The sequence below is a fragment of the Dipodomys merriami genome, unplaced genomic scaffold, assembly GCF_024711535.1.
Source record: "Dipodomys merriami isolate MVZ:Mamm:240054 unplaced genomic scaffold, mDipMer1.0.p SCAF_11, whole genome shotgun sequence".
NCBI lineage: Eukaryota > Metazoa > Chordata > Mammalia > Rodentia > Heteromyidae > Dipodomys > Dipodomys merriami.
The window spans coordinates 27,499,271-27,526,134 of NW_027202382.1; the positions used below are offsets into that span (position 1 = coordinate 27,499,271).

At 38.9% G+C, this 26,864-nt stretch overlaps 1 protein-coding gene across 4 annotated transcripts in view; it reads right to left on the bottom strand.

The window, feature by feature from the left end:
• Positions 1 to 26,864, bottom strand: part of Lpar1 (lysophosphatidic acid receptor 1) — a 125,503-nt gene that overhangs the window by 41,837 nt on the left and 56,802 nt on the right. For all 4 annotated transcript variants that reach the window (XM_070011501.1, XM_070011491.1, XM_070011490.1 and 1 more), the window contains exon 3: positions 10,555 to 11,302. In XM_070011501.1, coding sequence (XP_069867602.1) covers positions 10,555 to 11,302 — 748 coding nt within the window. The remainder of the gene's footprint in view (positions 1 to 10,554; positions 11,303 to 26,864) is intronic.

Genomic DNA, 26,864 nt, shown 5'->3' on the forward strand with positions numbered 1-26,864 from the left:
TTTGGGGTCTGGGCAGAACTGTAGGAGCTTTGCAGGGTGTCTCTTCTGACGACTATACACAGTGCCAAGCCAGACCACTGGCTGGCCAAACAATCAAGGCTGTCATGAATATTCTCTCAGGTTCTTCCTCAAAGAAGCCTTCATAGGGACACCATGGGGACCCAAGGAGACTTGAGGTAGCTTTAACTCCTTTTCAGAGCAACAGGATGTGTAACTTGGTTACCTGTGGCCAGGGAATAAGAGACATTGTGTTCACTCTCTTCCCCTAGCAACATGACCAACTGGGAGGCCTTCTTTTCCTGCCACAGAGCGCTTCACAGAAAAAAAGGCCCCAAATGTCACTTCTTTGAGACAATCTCTGATAAACGCATCCAGCCCCTTGAGTGAAACAGTGTTTGTACAAGTGAACAAGTGAGCGAAGCACCATTTATAGAAAGAAAATATTGCCTTTTGCTTTTACTTCATTTCCACTTCTAAGTTTTCTATTAGAAAACTCTGCATGGTTGGTCCATAGTAGTTACTCTCCTAACTCTATTGATAGAATAGATACTGTCTATTTATAGAATGACTAGAACATCAACTATCTTGTAAATCAAATTGGCTAACTTCCTCTTAGAGATAGAGACACAGAGAAATCAATGCAGAAAGTAACTTGACCAGAATCGTTCAGATAGAATGAAGATTCCAGAGGTATCTAGCCTCAGTGAGTAGAAACGTGAAGAAACACACACACACACACACACACACACACACACACACACACACACACACACACACACACACACACACACACACACACACACACACACACACACACACACACACACACACACACACACACACACACACACACACACACACACACACACACACAAGGCCAAATTTAATTTTGGAAAAGAACCAGCTGAATAAAGACATTAATACTGGGCTGGGAAGGTGGCTCAGTGGTAGAGCGCTTGCCTTGCATGCATGAGGCCCTGGGTTCGATTCCTCAGCACCACATAAGCAAAAAGAAAAAAGCCGGAATTGGCGCTGTGGCTCAAGTGGTAGAGCGCTAGCCTTGAGCTGAAGAGCTGAGGGACAGTGCCCAGGCCCAGAGTTCAGGCCCCACGACCGGACCCCCCCCCAAAAAAAAGACATTAATACCACATTATTATTAAGAAAGATACCATGCTGCTAATATGTATAAAAGCTATACAATATGGAAACAACTCAGTGTCAGTTGCGTTTTGTCAAAGCTTCCTTTTCAGAGATTACCAGCTGGTTATACGTAATCAAACTCAAAAAGACCCTTTGTATGGGATCCAGTTACCTTTATAGCCACAATGTTTACCATAAGCCTGGCTAGCCAAATAAATCCATGTTGGTATTTAGAAGAAAGAAAGTTATGGAAAGTGTAGATGGAAATAAACAGAGGAGGGAAGCCTTGGAGCAGTAAAAATAGAACCTTAGTGACAGTCAGGAAACCCCTGGGTCCTGGTTTAGATCATGAACTAACTCAAGACATAATTTTCTCAGCTAACTTGGGAACTTTAGTCTCTTGTAACATGAAGAAATAAAAGTGATTTTTTGGGGCTGGGAAGGTGGCTCAGTGGTAGAGCGCTTGCCTTGCATGCATGAGGCCCTGGGTTCCATTCCTCAGCACCACATAAGCAAAAAGAAAAAAGCCAGAAGTGGCACTGTGGCTCAAGTGGTAGAGCATTAGCCTTGAGCTGAAGAGCTGAGGTACAGCGCCCAGCCCAGAGTTCAGGCCCCATGACCAGACCCCCTTCCCTCCCCCCAGTGCCAGTACTGGTGATTAAACTCAGGATATGAGTGCTGTCACTTAGCCTTTTTACTCAAGGCTGGTGCTCCATTACTTAAGCTATACCTCTTCTTCTGGCTTATTGCTAGCTAATTGGAGATAAAAGTTGCACAGACTTTTCTGCCCTGGCTGACTTTAAACTTTGATCCTTAGATATCAGCCTCTTGAGCAGCTAGGATAACTGGCATGAGCCACCCAACTTATTTGCCTTTTTACCCCTTAGTACGTAACTAGTACTACTAGTGTACCTGCTGAATTACACTGAAAACAGAAGCACCAGACGATCAATGCCATGGTCAAAGGACATGGTCTATAAGATTCCTACAGCTGCATCCAAGTTCTGGCACTTACAACAAGAATGACAAGAATGCTCAGGCTAGGCACCAATAACTCATGCCTGTAATCCTAGCTACTTGGGAGGCTGAAATCTGAGGACTGAGGTTCAAAGCCAGCCCGGAGAAGGAAAGCCATGAGATTCTTATCTCCATTTAGCCACCAAAAAGCCAGAAATGGAGCTGTGGCTCAAGTGGTAGGCCACAGGTTTGAGCAAAAAAGCTAAGGGACAGTGAGCCCCAATATTAGCACACAGCACGCGTGTGAGCACCCACACACATACACACATACACACACACACACACACACACACACACACAATCATCTTTATAGACACATAACTTACCCTATCATAATGCAAGGACTTAAATATAAAATGAGGAAAATGCCAAGTGTCTTTGGTTCAAGGTACAGATACACAAGTGGTACCAAATACCTACTCTGGCATGAGAACAGGGGTAATAAAGTATAATTTAGCTCTGGTGGTGACCATTTCTAGGCCAAATCGATTAAAGTAGAAAAACAAGTGTCTCCCTCTTTTTCCTGAAAGAAAGAAGCCCCACCCAGATTGATTTTACTTCATGCCCATCCCAAGGCTCCAAAAGAAAAACTACATCTTCATGAGGATTTTCTCTTTCCAAATTCTGGTTCTCTTCCAATGATCCCAACGAAACTGTCACCATCAAGAATAGAGCTGGAAAGAGAAAGAACTTACATCTCAAGGCAGCCTGTGGTCAAATAAGGAAGAGTGCCTTCACTGGTACAGACTCAACGGCAGAACAGACGCAAAAGGAATTCTTGGTAAAATGTCAAGTGGGGAGAAATCCAGCCTGGGGAAGGGTGATGTGACTTCACATGAGGACAATGAACTTTGAGTTAAGTACACCTTGAACAAAATATTCCCTCAGTGAGAAGCAAGTGGGTCGCTGGGACTGCAAATGCCCAACAATGGAAAAGGGCAACTGAAATGGGAGCCTTAGCATCACCAGAAACAAAAGAGACAAAGGAAGTCTCCCTTAAAGTTTTCTCTGCTCAAGGACACAAAGTACAGGGAAAGACAGCATCAATGGGTTCGCAGACTTTCAGGTTAACAGCACACTTACTCTGCAAGCTTCATTTCAAAATAAAGCCTTTGTTGGTAGTTTTCCCACATGAACTGTGGAACTCCTAAGTTTGAGTTTGAATCCTTGCTCCTTATACTTACTGTACTATGTAGCCTTGGGCAAGTTACCTAACCTCTCTGTGCCTCTGTTTTTACCACCTAGGAAATAAGGATAAGAAATCAAATTGGTACCTATGTGCCACAGGGTTGCTATTTGCGAATACAATTTTCTAAGGTAGGCTAACACTGGGCATGTGATAGATACTGCATAGGTAGTGAACAAGTGAAAATAATTATTAAGTACTCATTCAAAAGTAGCTTAACTACAAGCTTATGTTTACCAGTTGATATTGCCATCATAAACCTCAAATTTTTGTGGTGTGTGTGGGGAGGGGGATACTGGGGTATGCACTCAGAGCCTGGGTGCTGTCCCTTAGCTTATTATACTCAAGGCTAGTGTTCTGCCACTGAAACCACAGCTTTACTTCCAGCTTTTAGGTGGTTAATTGGAGATAAGAGTCACAGACTTTCCTGCCCTGGCTGGCTTCAAACCACAATCCTCAGATCTCAGGCTCCTGAGAATCTAGGATTAGAGGCATGAGCCACTGGAACCCAACTAAGATGCTTTTATTTTTAAGTTGGCTCTTAGGAATTTAGCTGTTGACCAGCAAACTTTTCTCTTGGTCAAAAAGAGCAGATTTAAAACCCATAGATCATTTAGACATAGTGAAAATCAAAACCAGAGGCTTTCTATACACAGTGATCAAGTTATAGTGAGCCCCAGAATAAATGAAAGTGAAGCACTCTTGTTGACAGCACACATTGTAGCCAGTCATTTTCCAAGCTACTGTATTTTAATTAGCAGTCACAGAACATAAACCAGGCATAGTGGCTTATGCCTGTAATCTCAGCACTCAGCTAAAGCAGGATGATTGACAGGATGAAAGCCAGTCTGGACTACATGATGAGACCCTGTCTCAAAGAAAATTAAATTAAAGACATTCCAGAACTTCAGTAGAGCTCCTAGCTAGAGCAACAAGGCAATAAAAAGATATAAAAGGAAGTCACATAGGGAAAAAAGAAATTAAAGTATCTCTATTTCCTGATGACATGATTTTATATCTAAAGGATTCAAAAGACTCCTGGAGCTTGTTGATAAATTTGGCAAAGTATCAGGATACAAAATTAACCAATAAAAATTAGTAGCCTTTCTATATGACAACAATGCACAAGCAGAGAGGGAAATCAGGAAAACACCTCCATTAGCAGTAGCCTCAAGAAAATTGGGGAATAAACCTAATCAAAGAGGCAAAAGACCTTTATAGCAAAAACTATAAAAATTTGAAGAACAAAATCAAACATGACAACAGGAAATGGAAAGATTTTCCATATCCATGAATAGGAAAAATTAATATTGTAAAAATGACCATAGTAACAAAAAGTAGCTATGAATTTAATGCAATCCCCATCAAAATCCCAATGAAATTTTTTACTTACATAGAGAAACAGTCAAAAAATTCACATGGCAAAACAAAAGACCTTGAATAGAAAAGGCAATTCTATTAAAAAAAAGTGATTGTTGTATCACAATCCCAGACCTCAAGCTCTACTGCAGAGGTATGGTATCAAAAACATCTTGGAACTGGTACAAAACTGGTCCTGAAGATCAATGCAACAGACTAGAAGACCTGGAAATAAAACCATGTACTTACAGTTATTTGATATTTGGTGCAGAAACCCAAGATATACAGTGAATAAAAGATAGCCTCTTCAATAACTGGTGTTGGGAAAACTGAGCATCCATATGCAGAAAACTAAAAGTAGATCTTTTTTTGTCACCATACACAAATATCAACTCAAAGTGAATCAAAGACTTCAACATCAGACCAGACCTTTTAAACCACTACAAGAAGGAGCAGGAGAAACTTTAGAATAGGCAGAAGCTTTTTGAAAAAGAGTCCCAGGGGTATGGCAGAGAGAGGACTTGATAAATAGGATTACAGCAAATTAAAAAGTTTCTGCACAGAAAAAGGACATAGTTACTAAACTAGAAAGATAAGCCAACAGACTGGGAGAAGATCTTTACCATCCATACATCAAACAAAGGCCTAACAATCAAAATATACAAGGATCTCAAGAAACTAACCTCTCCCAAAGCTAATAAACCAATCCTAAATGGGAGAGACTTCTTAGAAGAAGAGGTAAGAATGGCAAAGAAACACATGAAGAAATACTTATCATCCCTATCTATAGAGGAAATGCAAATCAAAACAACTCTGAGATTACACGTCACCCGAGTTAGACTGGCCAACTAACCTTATTGCACTGTTGAGAATGTAAACCATTCTGGACAGCAGTCTGGAGGTTCTTCAAAACACTAAATATAGATCTTACCTCTGACTCAGCCATACCACTCCTGGGCATCTACTCAGAACATCACAAGCCAGGGTATCATAAAGACACTGGTACAGCCATGTTCACTGCTGCACTATGCATAATAGCTAAGTTGTGGAAACAGCCCAGATGCCCTACAATAGATGAGTGGATGAAAAAAAGTGAGGTACCTATACACAATGTAATTTTACACAGCCATTAGAAAGAATAATATTATGTCATTTGCAGAGAAATGAATGGACCTAGAACAAGTCATGTTAAGTGAGGTAAGCCAAACTCAGAGATACAAACAGCATATTTTCTCTCATATGCAGAAGCTAGATCTAAAATACACTGCAACATAATAAATTACACAGCTCTCTATGCATTCACATACAGTAAAACCAAAGGAAGACACTTAGGAGAAAATCAGAAACGCACAATGCCTTTGTGCATCTGATCATACAAAATAATATTCATTCAAATGAACTCCAGGAAATGGAAACGGGAAGATTTTTTTCTTTTTTCTATTTTGTTTTCTTTTCTTTATGTCTTGTTTGTCTGTCTGTCTTTGGGAGTATAAAGGAAGGCACAGAAATGGAGGAACAAAGGGTAAACAAATGCAGCTAAGGTACTCACTAGACACTAGGTTGAAAATGAACTACACAGCTTGTGGATGAGATGGGATGGAAAAATTGATAGAAAGCTAGGGAAGGGGTGACCTTGTCCAAAAGGAAATGTATTTTTTGCCTGACTTAGGTAACTATAACCCATCCATTTTTAGCCTTTCCCAAAAAAAGTAAGGGAAAAAATAAAATTAAAAGAAAATAAACCATGGAACCTAATAAAAGTGTAGTAAGGTTTGGCTCCCTACCAACCAAATAAATTATCATTTACCACAATTAATTTGCTGTGGCTCACTCTAGCATCCCGTTCTGAAGGCTCAGAAATTTGTTTTTTCCTCCACTTTCATTCAGTCAATAATTATTCATTGAGCACCTACTTTGTGCCTGACAACAGTTATAGGCATGTAGAGAAAACAGAAAAGAAAGCACTATAACCCCTGCCTGCCTGCCCTCAGCAAACTGACACCCTAGCAGACAGAGATTCGATCTTAGAAAACAAATGTGCCCAAGCCAGAATGAAAATAAATAAATAATAAAATAAAATAAAAGCCAATAGACTATAAGAGATGAGCTTTGGATAGACCACAACTCTCACTTCTCTGAGATCAAACCATCCCTCCCTTATAGTCATATATGCAGAGGCACAGACAATTCACACAGGCCATACACTGCAAGTATATTATTCAGCCTCCTGTTGACAAATATCTGACATTCAGAACTGAATTCTCTAAGCTAATCTTTCCAAACATCCTATCATATATACCCATTCTCTGATCCTTACTGCTTTTCTCAAAAAGTGCATTTATTTAATTTCTTCTTTCTCTACTACAATCACATCCTTCACCTATCTATCATCTTGGAGTTCTCTGTGTTCTATGACTATAGAAATTACGATATTTATTCTGCAGAAAGGCAATGGTATTAATCTTTGTGATGTTTGCTTGCTGAAATCTCTAAAAGCAACACTATTTCTGCTAGATTCAAGTGTGAGGTTTGGGGTTATGGCAGGGAAAGGGATAGTTAGAGAAGGTATACACTGAAATTGTAGCTCAATAAAATCTCAAAATAATTGGCTCAACTTGCAAAACAACCCATGAAGCACAAAAGTTAATTGTATATGAATCATTAAGTATAGTGTATGATGAAAGGTACTAATATTGTACAAAGGTCAAACATAAAACAAGAGCCTGGCAGGTTCATAGTCCAGACTTAGTAGTCATTTACTGAAGGTAGTTCCATGAAGGAGAAACAGTTCTTGAAGTTATACTAGCAAAAAAGCACACACATCTGAACAGTGCCAAGTGACATTTAGAGATCATCAGCAAATCAACAGTTGCATACACACAATAAAACCTCATGTTATTTTGTTTTATACAAAAATAGTACCCATGGTAATTAAGATGTGCTTTCTCGACATCATGGAAAATATATGTTTGGGGGTATAGAAAAGTTTACTGTCTCCTTGATAATTAATGTACAAGGAGTGAGACTCTTATGGTTCATACCTATAATCCTAGCTACTCAGGAGGCTGAGATTTGAGGATCCTCATTTGAAGCTAATTGAAACAGGAAAGCCTGTGACTCTTATCTCCAATTAACCACCCAGAAGTAGAACTGTAACTCAAGGGATAGAGCACCAGCCTTGAGTGACAAAGCTGAGATAGTGCCCAAACCCTGAGTTTAAGCCTAACTACTAGCACGCATGCACGCGCGCACACACACACACACACACACACACACACACACACACACACACACACACACACACACACACACACACGAAAAATATCCTTGTACTCCCACTATGCTTTGTTGAGTGGTGTAAGATCATCTCATGACTGAGGGGATGGGGTCACCAGTAGCAATATTGCCTAATTGATCAACAAATAAGAAAAAATAAATGTCATATATAGAAGCTAAATCTAAAATATCCAGAGATATGATAAATTATACAGGACTCTAGGCATTCACACATAGTGCAACCAAAGGAGGATACTCTTAGGAGAGGAACACAGAGGCCTAATGCCTACGTGCATCTGATCATATAAAATAATATTGAAATAAACTCCAGGAAGTGAAAGAAAGAGAGAGAGAGAGAGAGAGAGAGAGAGAGAGAGAGAGAGAGAGAGAGAGAGAGAGAGAGAGAAAGTCCTGCATCTCATTCTTAAAGGTCTACAAGCAAGTCACCTCAATACAGCCAGAGATGATTTCCAATGTGTCTCTGCCCTAAGCAAAACAGAATGGGGTCAATGCACCAACCACAATGTTAATTTATTTAATGATAGTTATAGTTCTGTCTCCTTTTAGGGTACACAGAAAACATATCCCAAATTACATTCCTCTGTTCTGCTTTATGAAGAACAAAAAAGAACAAAATTACAAGAATTTTCCACTGAATATCTGTAGGAAAAGATGAAATAATTAGGTTTTTGCTATTCTTGCTTTGTTTTGTGCAATACTAGGATTGAACCACAAAGATGCTAGGCAAGCACTCTACTACTGAACAACATCCTCAGTCTCTAAAAGGTTCTGTTTAAAAACTTAAACATATGTCAGCTGTTGGTGGCTTACATCTGTAAATCCTAGGTATTCAGGAGGCTGAGATCTGAGGATGAAGGTTTGAAGCCAACCTAGGTAGACAAACCCGAGAGACTCTTATCTGAAATTAACCCACAAAAAGTCAGAAGTGGAGGTGTGGCTCAAATAGCAGAACATCAGCTTTGAGTGAAAAAATCTGAGAGTACAAGGCCTAGAGATTAAGCCTCAGTACTGGCAGAAAAAGAAGGAAAGGAAAGGAAAGGAAAATAAAGGCAAGGCAAGGCAAGGAAGAAGATAAACTATAAATCTCAATATATCTATGGAAAAAATGAAAGTCAAGTCAATAATGATTTAAACCAATTTTCCACTAAAGAAATATTCTATGTCTATTCTTTGAGTGAATGTATTTCCACAGGCCAGTCAGAACCTAGAACTTACTCATCTTCTTTAACTATTTTCTACATACATAAGTATATGAATATATTATTTCCAATCACTACCAAGAATTTTTTCATCCAGCAAAAATAATTTAAATTTACATTTGCTTTAAATTTAAAGGCAAAAGTTATTAGAATCTATAAAAACAATAAAATCTTGGTCTTCCCCTCAAAATTAGAATTGATTTCTGTTACTACAGAGAGAGAATTTTTGTGAAGACTAGTAGCACAGAATATCACTAATTCACAATTTGTTACGTAAATCTATATAACATCTTTATATACTTGCCTCCAGTATAGTAACAATTATAAAATACAAAGACTAACTTAGAAATAGACTGCAATGAAATAACCATAATAAAAGAATATTTATAGTATATAAAGCATCTTCTATTTAGCTAGGCACTAGTAGCTCACCTGGGTAATCCCAGTTCCTCAGAAGATGAGATCCAGAAGACTGAAATTTATAGGTTACATAAAAGTTTGCTAGGGCTGGGAAGGTGGCTCAGTGGTAGAGTGCTTGCCTTGCATGCATGAGGCCCTGGGTTTGATTCCTCAGCACCACATAAGCAAAAAGAAAAAAGCTGGAAGTGGCGCTGTGGCTCAAGTGGTAGAGCGCTAGCCTTGAGTTGAAGAGCTGAGGAAGAGTGTCCAGGCCCAGAGTTCAGGCCCCACAATTGGACCCGCCCCCCCAAAAAAAAAAAGAGTTTGCTAGACTACATTTCAAAATATAAGCAGCAAAAAGCAGGGCCTAGAGGCTTGGCTCAGATGATAGAGAACCAACAAAAATTATATATATATATATATATATATATATAATATCATATATACTTAATATATATGATATAATCATACATTGTATTAGAATATAAGCTTATATATATGATTATTGATTTCAAAGCCAACAGAGAAGTTAGCTTAAAACCATGGTCAATACTGAAAAAAAGATGAAGTCACACACTCCTTACATATATTAGGAAACCTTTCAAAAGCTAAATGAATTTGATGGGTTTTTGGTGTTTTCTTTCTCCGGTCTTCCCAACCATAGTAGTACTGGGATGGAGCCCTGGGCCTTACATATTATAGTGTTTCCCATTTTAGAGAGTCAAATCTTCAATGACGCCTTTCATATGGCCATCATGAAAGACCACAATTTAGCTGATTCTGTAATAGTAGAGTTGGTAAGCTGAATTTGCCACTTGCCTTTCATATGAAGTTTCCTTATCCCCTCTACATTCTGCATAGAGATGTAGTAAATATTCATATTGATGCTTACCACTATCATGCAATAAGATACTGACAGAGTCCATATAGTAAGGTACATTGGGAGACGAAACTCACCAAGCACAATGACCACAGTCTTCAGAAGACTCATCATGGTATCCCGATTGCGTCGTGGTCCAGAGCTATGCCGAGACATTCTCATAGTCCTCTGACGAACATAGCCAAAGATGTGAGCATAGAGAACCACCATTACCACAAAGGTCACCAAGTTGAAAATGGCCCAGAAAACTAAGTATGAGTCACTGTATAGGGGTGCCATGTTTGAACAATTTTCAATATCACAGATACAGTTCCAGCCCACACTGGGAATGGCCCCCATCACAATGGCCATAGTCCAGATGACCACAATGACCACCACCACCCGCCGGTTGCTCATCCGTGTGTGCAACTGCATGCGGAAGACCGTAATATGCCTCTCGATTGCAATAGCCAGTAAATTGGCCACAGATGCTGTCAGGCTGGTGTCAATGAGGCCCTGACGGAGAAGCCATGTGCTAACAGTCAATCTCCGAGTATTGGGTCCTGTGTTGAACATTAGGTAGAAGTAGGCTAACCCAGCAAAGAAGTCTGCAGCAGCCAGATTAGCCATTAAGTAATAAATAGGAAAGTGGAAGCGACGGTTGACGTAGATTGCCACCATGACCAGAAGGTTGGCCAGCATGATAAAGATACAGACGGTGATTCCAAGGCCCATCACCAGCTTACTGACTGTGTTCCATTCTGTGGCAAGATACTTCCCACTCCGGTTGTAAAAGAAAGCAATGGACTCATTGTAGAAGCACTGTGGGTCATTCATGGCTGTGAACTAGAAGAGAAAGAAGGAAAGATGGTAAAAAAATAGTTTAAAAAGAGAAACCACATAGCCAACTTTTTGCATAATAATACTCTATAATTATACTAGCCTAAGTTTTCTAACAGTGCTCAAGATTAAAGACACTTGGTGATATATAAATGCCAAGGTCTCTGCTTGGTGGCTGCATATCATTGAAGTCTACTAGAAAAAGCCACACGGCCCAGAAACCTTGCTTAAAATACATGAGACAGACAAAAATTTTACAGAAACTTGCAATTGGATTATTTACCAGATAAAATTTATTTGGACCTGTTATTTAGGGAATCTGTAAACACACATGGTTTATCGATAGGATATCATTGTCCTATTCTGCACTCTTACGCTCACATAATATGTCAATCTGTGACAGATGATTTGTACTCATCAGTGCTAACATTTCAAAGAGGTCAGAATGCATTGAAAGCTCCTTGGCCAAAGCCAGCATTTGCTGTTGAACATTCCTGTGGTCAGCACAGCCTACCCCACAGCTCCTCAACTCCAGAATAGCATCCATCAACCAACCCATGACTTTTTCTCTGAGGAGGACCTAATATAACCTCCAAAGGACAGTTGATACTTGACACTGCTCACAGAAGTAAAATATATTTAGATGAGATGAGATATATTCTTTTCAACATGGAGTACATCCTTCCTAACACATTAACCTATTTTTCAATGATTAGAATATATTTGCTTATCATTTATACTAATACTTGAATCCAAAAAGGATTGAGGCATATAAGACAATAAAAACAAAAGTAGAAAATAAAAAGTCACAAAGAAGAAACTAGACAATTAACATCTCACAATTAACATCTTTCTGAAACTAAGTTTGTGAGGCTTCTAAAATTAGAAAAAACTTGAAGACAGTTCATATTCTTTTTATCTTGTCATGCTTCTAATACACTACTTAATAAATATGACAGATTTAAGCACTATTTTTTTAATATTCTACTGAATTTCCATAGGCTGTATACAAATTTTAACAAATACTAGAAATTCCAAAAAGTATGAAACACTGAAGTGTTAGTGTTCTAACATGTCTGGATATTGAAGTCTCTTTCCTTATCTAGACTATAACAGCTCTTAGATCACAATATTAACATTACATACTGTTTGCTGTATAAAAACTTACCTCTTAATTGTTCTGTTTATTAAACAACTAGTACATCTCTTGCCATCTTAGATACATATTGCAGTGCCTTACTCATTAAAAATCAGAGAACTTGGCCCATAGTGTTTTATTTCACTCCAAATCTTGTCATTACTCTGGGTCATTCATCTACCTTTCTTGCTTTTGCTTTCCTGACCTCATCTGTAATGATTGCATTACAACAGTTGCCTACACCCATGGTCACACCCTGAACTTTACTACCACCCACAACTTTCTCCCTTGGAAACACTAGTGACATTCTAAGTATTCATTTCAACTTCCCAGTCTTCAGATTTTATTCAGTACTGATTTCTAGTACCATTGTGTGTGTGTGTGTGTGTGTGTGTGTGTGTGTGTGTGTGTGTGTGTGTGTGTGTGTGTGTGTGTGTGTGTGTGTGTGTGTGTGTGTGTGTGTGTGTGTGTGTGTGTGTGTGTGTGTGTGTTAGGGTAGCAACTTCCTTGACTCTCAGCTTTAATCCCATTGGAATACCCTTCCCATCTTCCCTTTTTCTCTCATCTAGCTAAAGATTTTACAGAAACACAGTCTCTCCTTGAAGGCATTAGAATCATCAGAAGCCCTTCAGGAATTCAGATTTGTATTTCCTCTTGTTTGAAGAACAGCTCTACAGTGACGATTCAGTCTATAACATTACCAGCAAAGTTTCTGGTAGACCCATAATCACATTTTCATTTGTGACACAAAACATAGGAACACATATATTGTTTGATAAGTAAAAATCTATAAAATAGTCTCACATAAACTCATTCCGTTTCTGCCACTAAGTAAATAATGACAAACCTTTATGGTTTCTTGATTTTTGAAACTTAGATAAGAGGACAGAGGGCTTTCTCGTTTAACCTCTCTGCTACACTGTACTTTCAAGACAATATAGTAAAATAACATCCATTTCTCATGTACTAAAAGCTCCTAAGAAGGCTTAGAGAAAATTCACACTGATACTAGTGTTAAGTTCATGGTTTTTCTCTTCAACTGGGACTTTAGTGCCCACAACAATCTGGTTTTCTCCCTAATTGTTACTCTACATATTCAATGTAGACTAGTAACTATTTTAAACTTATCTACTGTTCTCAAACTTTTGAGCCCTGTCTTCCCCCTTTAGCAGCAATTGCCAGAAAAACATACAAATTTTCTGATGGGGGGGAGGGCATGGGAAGGGATGGGAAGGGGAAACAAAGGAGGAAGCAACAATGCTTGATAAGAAATGTACTCATTACCTTGCCCATGTAATTGTAACCACTCTGTAATGTATTTTCACAATAAAAAAATTTTTCTGATGGAAACTCCCTCAACTTTTCTACCACAAAAAAGGTAAAATTACTTGTCTAATACTCTATTCCTTCCCCCTCTTCCATTACAACAGAAGAGGTATGACCTTTGCCTTCCAAGTACCCTGAGTCTCACTTCTTCCTACAATTTGAAGAACCTTCCATCATCAATTGCTTTCTTTCTTCCAGTCACATTTCCTTCTTTCCCCAGCTCTAGGCAAATCATTGGCTTGTCTATGGATTACCTCTCTTGATTCTTCTGTGACTCATAATCTTCCTTATAATCTTCAAAACGTTTTTCCTGTAAATAGTCTCTATCCCAAAGGCTGTTAGTTTGGACAACTCAGTATGTCCAAGTAGCCTGAGTACTAAACTTGGGAATTCCACCTTTCTTCTTCATCTTCATTGTTTGAATCAATGATACTGAATCTCAATTTTCCTTTTCAAATATCTGCTGAACCTGTTTATTCTACTCCACCCTTAGAATCATCACTTGTATTACCACACTGGCCTCCTAAGCCAATCTCTTCATTTGTGGTCTTTCTTTTTTTTAATTTTTATTGCTATTATAGAGGAGGAGAAAGAGGGTGAGAAGGAGGGAGAGAGAGAGGGAGAAAAGGAGAGAGGGAGAGAGGAAGGAAGGGAGAGGGAGAGACTAAGTGATTCCCATACCTGTGGAATAGAATTCCTACAAACAATCCGAATCTCTACTTATGGATAAAATGTTTGAGATCAAATTTATTTCACAGCAAACTCTACTGATGTTCTCACATGAAGAATACTATCAGACATATACATCATCCAGATTTTCCTTCCTAAAGACAATCTCTATAGTGCTTGCCTACCAACAATAAGGCTCTGCATTCAAACCACAGTACTTCCTGGAAGACATGTAGGAAGGGAAGGAGACAGGAAGGTAGGGACCAGGGAAGGATGGAGGGTGAGATCTAGCAAGGGAGTTCTGACTGACCTGTAACAGTAAGTCATGAGAAAGGCAAAAGAAACAAAACAACAAAAAGCAACAAATAAGAAGAGGGATGTCAAGGGAAGAGGAGAAGATGAATAAAGAGAAGGGGGTAATGCAGTCAATAATTCAATGTATATAATAAAAAATTCAAAAGAGTAAGGGAAGGGATGGGAGGTGAGAATATTCAAAGTGGTGACATTGACCTAGATGCATTGTATTCATAAGCTGCTTTGCTAAATGGAAACTCCTTTGTACAAGTACTTAAAGATAATTTTTAAAAATAAACAAAATAAAGATAAATTGCTAAAATGAAAAAATAAAAAGCAGCAAAGCAAAACAAGAATAAGAACACAAGAACCAAAATACGGGCAAAGTAAGACTCATAAGGCATCACTTTTCACAGTTGTAAATTTAAAGCAAATATCTAACATAATTCTTAAATGAGATTATAGTTATAAAAATAATAACAATAATCTAGGGTCAAAGATCACTTACTTGTACCAGTAAGAACTTGAACTGGGAAAGCATTAAAATATATGTAAAATTATCTTATTATTCAACTAAGAAGCAAAGCATATTCAACTGTGGCAATTAAAAAAAAGTGAGTTTAAGCCAGGCACTGGTGGCTCACGCCTGTAATCCTAGCTACTCAGGAGGCTGAGATCTGAGGATGATGGTTCAAAGACAGCCCAGGCAAGAAAGTCCATGAGACTCTTATCTCCAATAAAGCACTACAAAACCAGAAGTGGAACTGTGGCTCAAGTGGTAAAGCATTAGCCTTGAGTTGAAGAGCTGAGAAACAGTGCCTAGGCCCAGAGCTCAACCCCATAACTGGCCAAAAAAAAAAAAGAAAGAAAGTTTAAATATGCTGGTTCAAAACCCACCATTTAAGAGGAGAGGGAAGGTCAAGGGGAGAAGATTAGAGGAGTGGAGAGAGGAAAAGTGAGTGAGTATCGTTATAATAGTCAATGTACATATGTGAAAATGGAACCAGGTAATTTGAAGGAGGAGAACGATGGAAGGAGTTACATTGACCAAGATGCGTTGTACTCATAAATGAACATGATAAATTGAAACCCTGTAGTACAACTACTTTAAAAAAATAAAAACTGAAAATAATTTCAAAACCCACAAATTACAATAATGTTAGATGATGAAGACTTTTCATATTTCTGAAAAAAAGAAAAAAATGTGGACAAAAGATGAACATTGCATAGAATTTAAAAAAAACAGTAAAATTTTTACAGGTAAGATTATAAAGGATTTTCTTCCCATCTTTATGAAAGTATATCCTGTTGCAAAACAAATAGAGGAAACACAGTAACTTTTTTTAGAAAATTACTCTAAAATAAAAAACTACTACAATTATAAATGTCTCTACAATAAAAAGGATTACCACATTTGCCATTCCCAACAGACAAAGATTCAGATAAGGTAGAATTGTTTAAAATTACATTGTCCTCAGTGGCAGAAAGCCCACATGCATGCCATTTTCTCTTTCAATAATTCTAAATCTCAGAGAGGTGGGAGCAGGCCTCAGTGGCTCCTGTGTAGAGCAGATCTTCTAAATCTCAGAGGTTTGTATCAACCTGTCTGGGATTTCATCAGACATCACAAATGTGCCAAGCCTGAACTCTAAAGAGGCACGTACACACGGAGTTCATCATCCCTGTGCTCTGCATGCATTCACTCACAAGCATTTAGGGAATGCCAGGTATGACCAGGCATTGGTCCTTATACCTGGAAGGGCATCAAAATGATACACTTGAGTGCCAGTTCCAAGCACCTAATGTTGTAGTCTTTAACATCTTGCAAGACAATTATGTGTTCATTAGCCAAGACAAAAAGGGAACACCTGGCATAAACTCACAGACTAGTAATTAAACCTTTGTGATTTACTATGTTTTCAGGTAAGAATGCAAGCATGTGAAGAGAATACGTGAAGAGATTTTAATCTAAACTGGATAGACAGCCAGCAACAAAATACAAGTAAAGCCAATGTGGCTCCCACTTTTATTGAAGTCCAATGATAGAGAAGGTGAGGAACTCAAGGGGTCCTCTTCACTAACCAGGTCTCTACCTGAATTTGATTTCCACCAAATACTCTGGTCTCCACTAAGTTCTATTACTGCTCTATGCCTCAATTTTCCCATTTTAAAATTAAAGTATGAAGGATTTCTTTTTTTCTTTTTTATTTTGGTCCGGTCGTGGGGCCTGAACTCTGGGCCTGGGCGCTGTCCCTCAGCTCTTCAGCTCAAGGCTAGCCCTCTACCACTTGAGCCACAGTGCCACTTCCGGCTTTTTTCTTTTTGCTTATGTGGTGCTGAGGAATCGAACCTAGGGCCTCAGGCATGCAAAGCAAGCACTCTACCACTGAGCCACCTTCCCAGCCCCAGTATGAAGGTTTTCTAAGACCAAATTCTCAACTCTAGTCCTTAAATCTAAAATAATCACTTTCACCAATGAAAATTAGAAAAGAGGTAGCAGAGATTTATTTACATGCCATTAAGTTAACCACAAGAAAAATAGCTCTCTCCTTTCTTTGAGCCTCAAATTAGAAATAAACAACAAAAAAAGAAAGACCAAGTTTGGTAGCATATGAATTGTAATCCTACCACTCTGCAGGCTGAGATTTGAGGATCATGAGTTCTAGGCCAGCCTGAACTACACAGTAATACACTAGCTAAAAAAGAGAGAGAGAAAAAAAGTAAGACAATTTCCCCCTAGAAGTAGAGAGGCACAAAACAATGCCAACACAACTGAGTTCTTCACCTATTTTTTTAATTTTACTGAATGTGCAACTAATAAATTATAAACGATTTGCCTAAAAAGGCCCATTTATGTTAAATATTAATTCAGAAAGGAATCTGCAATAATATAATGTATAAAATGTAAAAGGAAACAATGGAGCCAAATGCTGGTGGCTTACTCCTATAATCCTTGCTACTCAAGAAGCTGATATTTGAGAATTGTTCAAAGCCAGCCCAGACAGGCAAGTCTTATCTCCAATTAACTCTTATCTCCAATTAACTACCAAAAAAGCCAGAAGTAGGGCTGGGCATGTGGCTCAGTGGTAGAGTGCTTGCCTACTATGCACTAAGCCCTGGGTTCAATTCCTCAGTACCACATAAACAGAAAAAAGCCTGAAGTGGTGCTGTGGCTCAAGTGGTAGAGCACTAGCCTTCAGCCAAAAAAGCTCAGAGACATACCCCTTCATGGCAGAGCACCAGCCCTCAACAGAAAAAGCCAAGTGAGAGTGCTAGGCCCCAAGTTCAAAGCTCCATACTGGCACAAGAGAAAAGCAGAAGAAGAAGAAGGAAGGGGGCAGAAGGGGAGGAGGAGGAAGAAAAGGAGGAGGAGGAACAGCAGGAGTAGGAGCAGTAGGAGAGGAAGGAAAAGAAACTATAGGAAACAATAAATGTTAAGTCAATAAAAAATATTTAATCTGCTGAAGTTCCTTTCTACCAGGCTGAGAAAATGTGCATTGTCATACTTGGAAAATTTTCAAAGAATTTTGAATGGTCCCTAAGAGGAGGAAGGGTAAAAGCCACCAATTCACTAAGATGACTAGTAAAACACAATATAGTTTTTAGAAGCATCACTGTGCTAAAAGAGAACTGTAAACTACGTTAAGAGGCTATCTTGGCAAGAAATTATAAAAACAGACGAAGACTGCGTTTTAAATACCACTGAGGAAAAAAAATGAGTTCTGGCCTCGGCAGAGGCAATGCCTGAGAACCAAAACCCACTCATTAAGTGAGGAATCCTGACAACAACTTCCATATCAGTGGAAGAGTAGACCACATACAAAAGAGTAATCATTTCTATTTGCACTGCAGGGACCAAGGAGGAGGTCTTTTTCAGCTTAGAGTCCAATTTGGGAAATAAACTAAAAGAGCCTTTTTTTTGGTGGGGGCGTCATGGGGCTTGAACTCAGCCTGGGTGCTGTCCTTCAGCTCTACAGCTCAAGGCTAGCGCTCTACCACTTGAGCCACAACACTACTTCAGCTTTTTTTTCTGTTTATGTGGTGCTGAGGAATCGAACCCAGGGCCTCATGCCTGCGAGGCAAGCACTCTACCACTGAGCCACCTTCCCAGCCCCCTAAAAGATTCTTAAGAAGTCATAAAGCCAGGTGTGGTGGTGCTTTTCTGTCATCTCAGCCCTCTGAAGGCTTGAAGCAATAATATTTTAAGTTCAAGGACAGCCTAGGCCATATAGACATACCCTGTCTTCAAAAAGAAAAGTAAACAAGAAATCCTGACCACAAGTGTATCACAAATGATTGTAATCTGATGAAGTTGGACTACTATCAATTCTGAGAAGAAACAAACATAAACCATAGGTGTGAATTCCTGATATTCTCACTGCTTGCACATGACAGCTACACAGGAGTCTCTCAGGTGAGCCCCAGTGAACATGAACTGGTCATCCCAAAGAATAAAATCCCAGGAAGGACAGCATGTGCTCAAAGCAGCAGAACAGTTGGCCTCAGGGGTAGACGTGAAAGTGTCAGATGAACTAACAAACCCAAACTGGATTATTTGTATTTCTAATTGTTTTTTCTGGGGGAAGGAGATGTCACATAGGGAGTCCTCCGATATTATCCAGGCTAGCCTTGAATTCATTTCCTGTTCACAATCTTCCTGATTCCATATCCCAAGGGCTTAGAAATCACATCAAATTTACAAATCAAGTGGGGCACCAGTGGCTCATGAGTATAATCTTAGCTACTCAGGAAGGTGAGATCTAAGGATTGCAGTTCAAAGCCAGCCAGGCAGAAAAGTCTGTGCGATTCTTATCTCCAATGAACTACAAAAAAAGCCAGAAGTGAAGCTGTGGCTCAAGTAATAGAGCACTAGCCTTGAGCAAAAAGGAGCTCAGGGAAAACATCCAGGTCCTGAGTTCAAGTCCCTGGACCAGCACACACACAAAAAGTTTACAAATCATAACTGCTCAAAAACTTAAAACTTCAGTGTACAACTTTATGAGTGAATAGAAAAGTTAATGGTTAATACCGAAAAAAAGCTTTTCAATACACATAAAGATCTGCTTTATAATAATGTGCAAAAATTTCTTGCAAATCAAAAAGAGATAAGCCAAACGGTCCAATAGAAAAATGGGCAAACATGAAAACAGGAAATTCACAGAAGAGAAACCCTTAGTGGCCCATAATCATGTGGAAAGAAAATCACTCTGACAAGGGGTCAGAGGAACAAGGAGTCAGAGATAGGCAACAATCAGCAAGTTTGAGTTGGTAAGGAGAATCACACCACACCTGGTGAAAATAAAACTCAGCACAACTTTGAAATAGGGTTTGGCAAAAACAACAAAAAGTCATACAGCAATTTTTCCATTTCCACTTTTTTATAAACCAAACTAGTAGATGCAGCATAAATATTCATCAACTGGAAAATAAATAAATTACACCATGAGTTTCTGTTTTTTTTTTAAATACTAAAATGCAGTCAAACAAAGCTGGGTGCTGGTGGCTCACACCTGTAATCTTAACTACTCAGGAAGCTGAGATCTATGAATCACAATTCTAAGCCAGACTGGGACAGACAAATCCATGAGACTCTTATCTTCAGTTAGTCAGTAAAAATATCCAGAAGGGGAGCTGTGACTCAAGTGGTAGAACACCAACCTACAGTAAAAAAAAAAAAAAAAAAAAAAGCTAAGAAAGAACACAAGGCCCTGAGTTTGAGTCTCAGCACAGACACAGAAAAACAATGGAAAATTCAGATTAAATGTTCATTCTTGATGCATTGTTTGAAAGAGCAAAGTACTATGGTGTGGCTGAAGACTATAATTCTCTTGTCTTATGGGAGTCCCCATGATTTACCCTGTTTCTTCAGCCTCTTTCTCCATTGCCATAGGGCTGAAATCCAATGTGGAAATACAGTGGAATCCTTGTGCTTCAAGCTATTCTTCAAAGGCACAATGGATGGAATGGGCTGGTCAGCAGCTGAGTTGCTCCATCTGGACAAGTCTCCCAGAAGGAGGTTCTGTGTTATCACTATATACCCCAACATGTCCACCAGAGGTAAGCTCTGAACCTGTGCCACTGAATCATGGGCTCCAATACTCGACAGGTCCTCCCCTCCAGTGTTTGTGCCAGGCTACTTGGTAACCTCACCAACCATAATCAAGGATATGTTAAGCACACAAAGCCTTGGAAGTTGGGGTTCAAGCTTGAATCTAGAGAACCAACTCTTCCTTCCTGGCTTGAACTAAGGCTCCAGAATCTCCACATGCTAGCTGGTGGCTGTTCATTTAAGTACAAATGATTGGAAATCTCTTGCTGGCCATCCTGACCTTGGAATTATGCCATCAACCATTCCCTGCTTTTCTTCCTGTAGGCCCCCACTTCTTGCTACTGAAGGCTTCCAGCATCTCTGAAAACTGCTACATTGTCAGCTTAGTCTAGAAAGTAATCTACTCCATGATCATTTCTGATGGACACTGAAGAGCTAGCATTAACATGCTTTCATATCTTTCTCACCCTGAGTTCCTCTAGAACAATCAGTTGTAACCGGAAGAAATTTAATTTAAGGAACATGTTTAAGTGACACTATGCATTACCAAATGGTAGCCACATCACACAGCAAGTCAGGCTAATTGTTTTTTGTGTTTTTGGGTGTGTGTTTTGTTACTGAGGCTTGAATTTAGTGCTCAGGCACTCTTCCTCAGTTTTCTTACTCAAGGTTGGTGCTCTACCACTTGAGTCACACTTCTACTTCTGCTTTTTTAGTAGTTAATTGGAGATAAGAGCCTCAAAGAGTTTCCTGCCTGGCCTGGCTTTGAACTACAATTCTTAGATCTCAGCTTCATTAGTGGCTAGGATTACAGATTTGAGCCATCAGCACCTGGGCCAGGTTGATTTTTTTTCTTAATTTTTTATTTTTTTATTTTTTTAATTTTATTTTATTTTATTTGTGAACATACTGTACAGAGGGGTTACAATTACATGGGCAGGATAATGCGTACATTTCTTACTATGCATTGCAGCCTCCTCCTTTGGTTTACCCTTCACATTTCTTAATTTTTTATTATTACTATGTTTAAGTAGTTGTACAAAGGGGTTGCCATTTAACAAAATAGCTTATGAATACAATATCTTGATCAATGTCACCCCTTTTAATATGCACATCTATTCTTCTACTACTCACCCTTTTCCTCAGTCTTCTTAATTCTGTAGGATGTTCACTGGATTCTTGACTGCACTCTCCCTCTCTTAACAACAGTCTTATGAGAACAATGTACAGATCTCAAAAACAAAAACAAAACCAGCTATCCTCTAGACTTTGTGATTATAGAAGAAACTACAGGTCATTTTCCCACCTTAAGTTTGTTTATGGAAAATCTATCACAGAGTTCAAAGACAACAAATCAGAGATCTCATAGAAGAATAGACAAACCTATACCATTGTGGTACAAAGAGAAAGCCATACACCCATTGAGAGATAAAAGAGGAGCTCCTGGCCAGGCACTGGTGGCTCTCTCCTATAATCCTAGCTATTCAGGAGGCTGAGATCTGAGGAAAGTCTGTGAGACTCTTATCTCCAATAAACCATCAGAAAACCAGAAGTGGTGCTGTAGCAGAGCGCTCACCTTGAGCTGAAGAGCTCAGGGACAGCGTCCAGGCCCAGTTAAAGCCCAACCACCACCACCAACAACAAAAAGAGGAGCTCCTAATCATTGAAGATAGATTAGACAACTGAGCACTGGTGGTTCATGCCTGTAATGCTAGCTACTCAGGAGGCTGAATACAGAGGATAGTGATTCAAAGCCAGCTTAGGCAGAAAAGTTTCTGTGAGACCCTTATCTCCAGTTAACCACTTAAAAACTGGAAGTGGTGCTATGGCTCAAGTGGTAGAGTGTTGGTCTTGAGCACAAAGAGGCTCAGGGACAATGCCCAGGCCCTGAGTTCAAGCTCCAAGTCTGACAAAGAAAAAAAAGATATATTAAAAAGAAAAATAAACAAATATGGAAGGTATTATCTGTGGTTTACCCTAAGTGCCCCTGTACAATTTATCTTATGAAAAGCAAATATAAAATGTGCTCTCAGATTCCAAAATAAGATATCCTCTCAAAATTTATCAGTACTTATAAACACAAAGGGAGCATAAATGAATTTAAATGGCAATCGGAGAACAAATGTCTAATAGAAACAGGTTTTAAAAGATGGAATAAGTAAAAAAATCTCAGTGTTTATCTCCACATGCATTTATTCCTGGCAGCATGCTGGAGCTTTCTGTAGAATGTTTATCTAACTTGGCTTTCATCTGATGAGTCTTCTAGCATAACACATATGCACAGCATATACACAGACCATATGCAGCAGAAACCATTTTCTCCCTGTAAGAAAACTCTCTGAATAATTATGGGTAAAATGGAAAGAACTAACGTAGGCCTGGGCTTGATTTAAGGGTCATACTACAGTAGAAAGCAGTTGGCAGACCCTTTTTTTTTTCCATTTACACTGGAGTACTATGCATAGTATTTTAAGTCTATAGCTAAATATTAAGCTAAAATATTAAGCAGAGAAATACCTCTATTGAAAGACTGCCTAACTATTTGAATAGTATTTTAGATTTGAGCCAAAATGCACTCAGACTGTGTACTCTCAACTGCATGTCAGGCAAGACCTGACGTAGTGAAGACTATCTTGTGTGACACTGGGAACTTCATACTGTTATGAATAATATTTCATGCTGCAATTAAATACTCACACTTCAGTCTAAGAGAAAGTACTATCAAGAAGATATCCATGATTTCTTACTTCAGAGACTGAACCATCTGTTAAGTCCCTGAAAATCTACATAAATTCACACCTTTAATGAAAGCATCACTTACAAGGATCAAAATACCTTTCAGTCCTTGGCTTAAAAACCAAAATGGTCATTTAGCACATGGGAGGCAGAAAGAAATAGCTAGTAAAGCAAAATGGAAAGCTTCCTTCCCTCACTGGACTCATAGGGATGGAAGCTAAATACCTTGTAAACTCTCAAAATCTATTCTGGTCTCTAGTATCAATCTTGGGTTTGAGAGAAGCCAAATAACATACTCAGTTTTTAAACTAATGACTCCATTAAAAATAAAAACTTCAATTCAAATTGTATCCATAGTAACCTGATTAAACCTTCATAACGGATTGCTTAATAAGAATCCTAGAAACAGAAAAAGAACTATTTTAAGAATATCAGGATTTTTTATTATTATTTCCTATGCCATCCTCACCCTACCTTCTCAATATCCACACATAAACTTAAACCAATGATAAGCAGGTTCCTTTCCAATCTGCCAGTGCATCCTTGTGAGCTTTTGTATAAGGAAGCTCATTATCAGCATTGGAAAAGCAAGACTATTAATCAACTACAAACAGAAAACTTGGGATCATCTAGCTTTGTGAAAACTGGGTATGCACTCTCTCTCTCTCTCTCTCTCTCTCTCTCTCTCTCTCTCTCTCTCTCTCTCTCTCTCTCTCTCTCTCTTTCTCTCTCTTTCTCTCTCTCTCTCTCTTTGAGAAAACAACAACCATCTTACAGTCCCAGCAGGAGTAAAACAGAGAATCAAAACTTGTTCCACTTCAAAGTACAAGGCCTATCTTTCACTAACTAAACAGCCATCCCAGTTGGAGTGACAATGAAAGCTTTCTCCCTATTATTGTTTGAAACAATCACAGGCTATTTGCTCATATTAATTAGTTTAGAGCTAGTATTAGGCAGCCTTAACTAGAAAAATGTTCTTTGTTATTGAATGAATAGACAAACAAACAAAACCAAAAGCCTTTTTAAAAAAAAATCCGTTGTTTGTGCCTTGTAAAAGGATTTTCAGGCCTTTCACACTGGATGGGAGTTTATCTTTACTCAGGCCCCTGAATTCACTTTAAAAGAATGCAGGTGGATGTGCCAGACAATACCAGACTAAGCTGATGTAGTGAATTGCTCATTAGTCTTTGACTAAGATGATGTTACATTTAAATAACTTTAACCTTCTCCAAACCTAGAGAATACAACCAGTAGGAGAGAAGATATCAATGCATAGCTCTGGAAGCAAGAGCAAGTAAGCTGTGAACTAAAATTTGACTGTACAAATTACATTGGAAAAGCTAATCAGGAGGCCCATTACCAACTGGAGGAGCCGGTAACCATGTGATCAAGATGTTCTTCATCCCTCCTGAAAAAACAATCACCTCACCTTGTGACCCCAATATCCCAATTTATGACTGATTCCTGTCGAGCAGCCTTAGTTTCCCATTTGAAAGTAACCCTGTTCCATATAAATAATCAGAACAGTGAGACTCAGTTATCATGATTGACAATAAGAGACTGCTCAAGAGAATAGTCAAAAGTCAGGGCATGAACCTAGACCTAAGACTCAAAAGCCTAGACAATCATTAAACTGCACAACTTCTGAAGGTTAATTTTAAATTCCTTGACATGGCTTACAATGCCCTACAAAATCTCCCACTGACACTTTGAGTTTGCCAATTCTGGTAGTGTAAATACTCCACAGTGGCTACAGCATGAAGTCAATCAAATCATGAAATTCTTGAAAATTCAACTATCAGCTCTTGTGAGCTAGTAGAAATGGCACTAGGGACATCAATGGTGACAGCCTCATATCATAGTACTGAGAATATCTTGAGCTAAATTCTAACCTCTGTTCTCTCTCTCATCTTGGAGCATTTGACACTTATGCATCTTACTTCTTCCATGCCAAAAATAACTCCTACTCATTCATTGGCTGCCAGTCTGCTGATCTTTCAAGAAGCTTCTCTGACCCTCAAATGTCTGATGGTTGCTCTATTTGACAGGCAGAATATCCATTCATATGTGTCATAATATTTGTGATAAAGTATTATAATTTTGTTGTTTCTCTATCTGGATATCTCTCACTATATTTCTGAGCAATAGCAGGACAAAGGCCTATTTATCTCATTTATTCTTGTAATCCCAGACCTGCTACAGCACTTGCTGAACAATAATAAGGCTTGCAAATACACATGGGCAATGTCTGTCAGACATGATTCTAAGTTTTATACCTATTTTGTCATGCCATCATTAAAACAACCCTATGTGACTGGCTTCATTACTGCTCTGTTCATTTGGAAGGTATGACTATCTTGCCCTCAGGCTCAGCTAATAAATGCTGGAGCCAAGCTTTTAGCTCAACCACTCTGACTAGAAGACTCCAGTGTTCCAGTGTTTCTTGACCCTTTTTGCTTTTCATTAATGAGGCTCAAGGAGAACATTTGTAATTAAGTTTAAGTTCATGAAAGAAGTTAAAGACAAATGAAACTGTGTGCCGGTGGCTCACGCTTGTAATCCTAGCTACTCAGGAGGCTGAGATCTGAGGATCATGGTTCAAAGCCAGCTTGGATAGGAAAGTCCATGAGACTCTTATCTCCAATAAACCGCTAGAAAACTGGAAGTGGCGCTGTGACTCAAGCAGTAGAGCACTTGCTTTGAGCTGAAGAGCGCAGGGACAGCGCCCAAGCCCAGAGTTCAAGCCCCACAACCAACCAAAAATTAAAAAATAAAGACAAATGAATGAGCTTTTGTTGGGTAGGATTAAGCTTTGGAGAGACTGCTCATCTTCCCAAGTCCAAGTCCAAGTCCAAGAATCATCATCCTGATAATGTATGTACTAGAATTTCCACTGTGCATTTCCATTGATGTACCTAAAAGCATACAATTTTGTTTTAATCATTTTAACGATATCTTCCTATAATAATTATTTTGTATCTTGTTTTCTTTCTCCTTCATAAAATCTCATAAGGCAAGCCAGGCACCTTCATAAAATATCTTAAGGTAAGCCTGACACTAGTGACTCACACCTATAATCCTAACTACTCAGAAGGTTGGATTTGAGGATCACAGTTTGAAGGCAGCCCAGACAGGAATGTCTTTGAGATTCTCATCTCCAATTAACTACTAAAAAGGTAGAAGTAGAGCTATGGCTCATGTGCTAGAGTGCCAGCTTTGAGTGGAAAACAAAAATAAGGCCCTGAATTGAAGCTTCAGTACCAGGGGGACAAGAGGGGGTATTTTAGGGCAATATAGCTCTATGTTGATATGCTCAAATTTTTTTTTTACTGATATGTTATTGAATATAAACCATA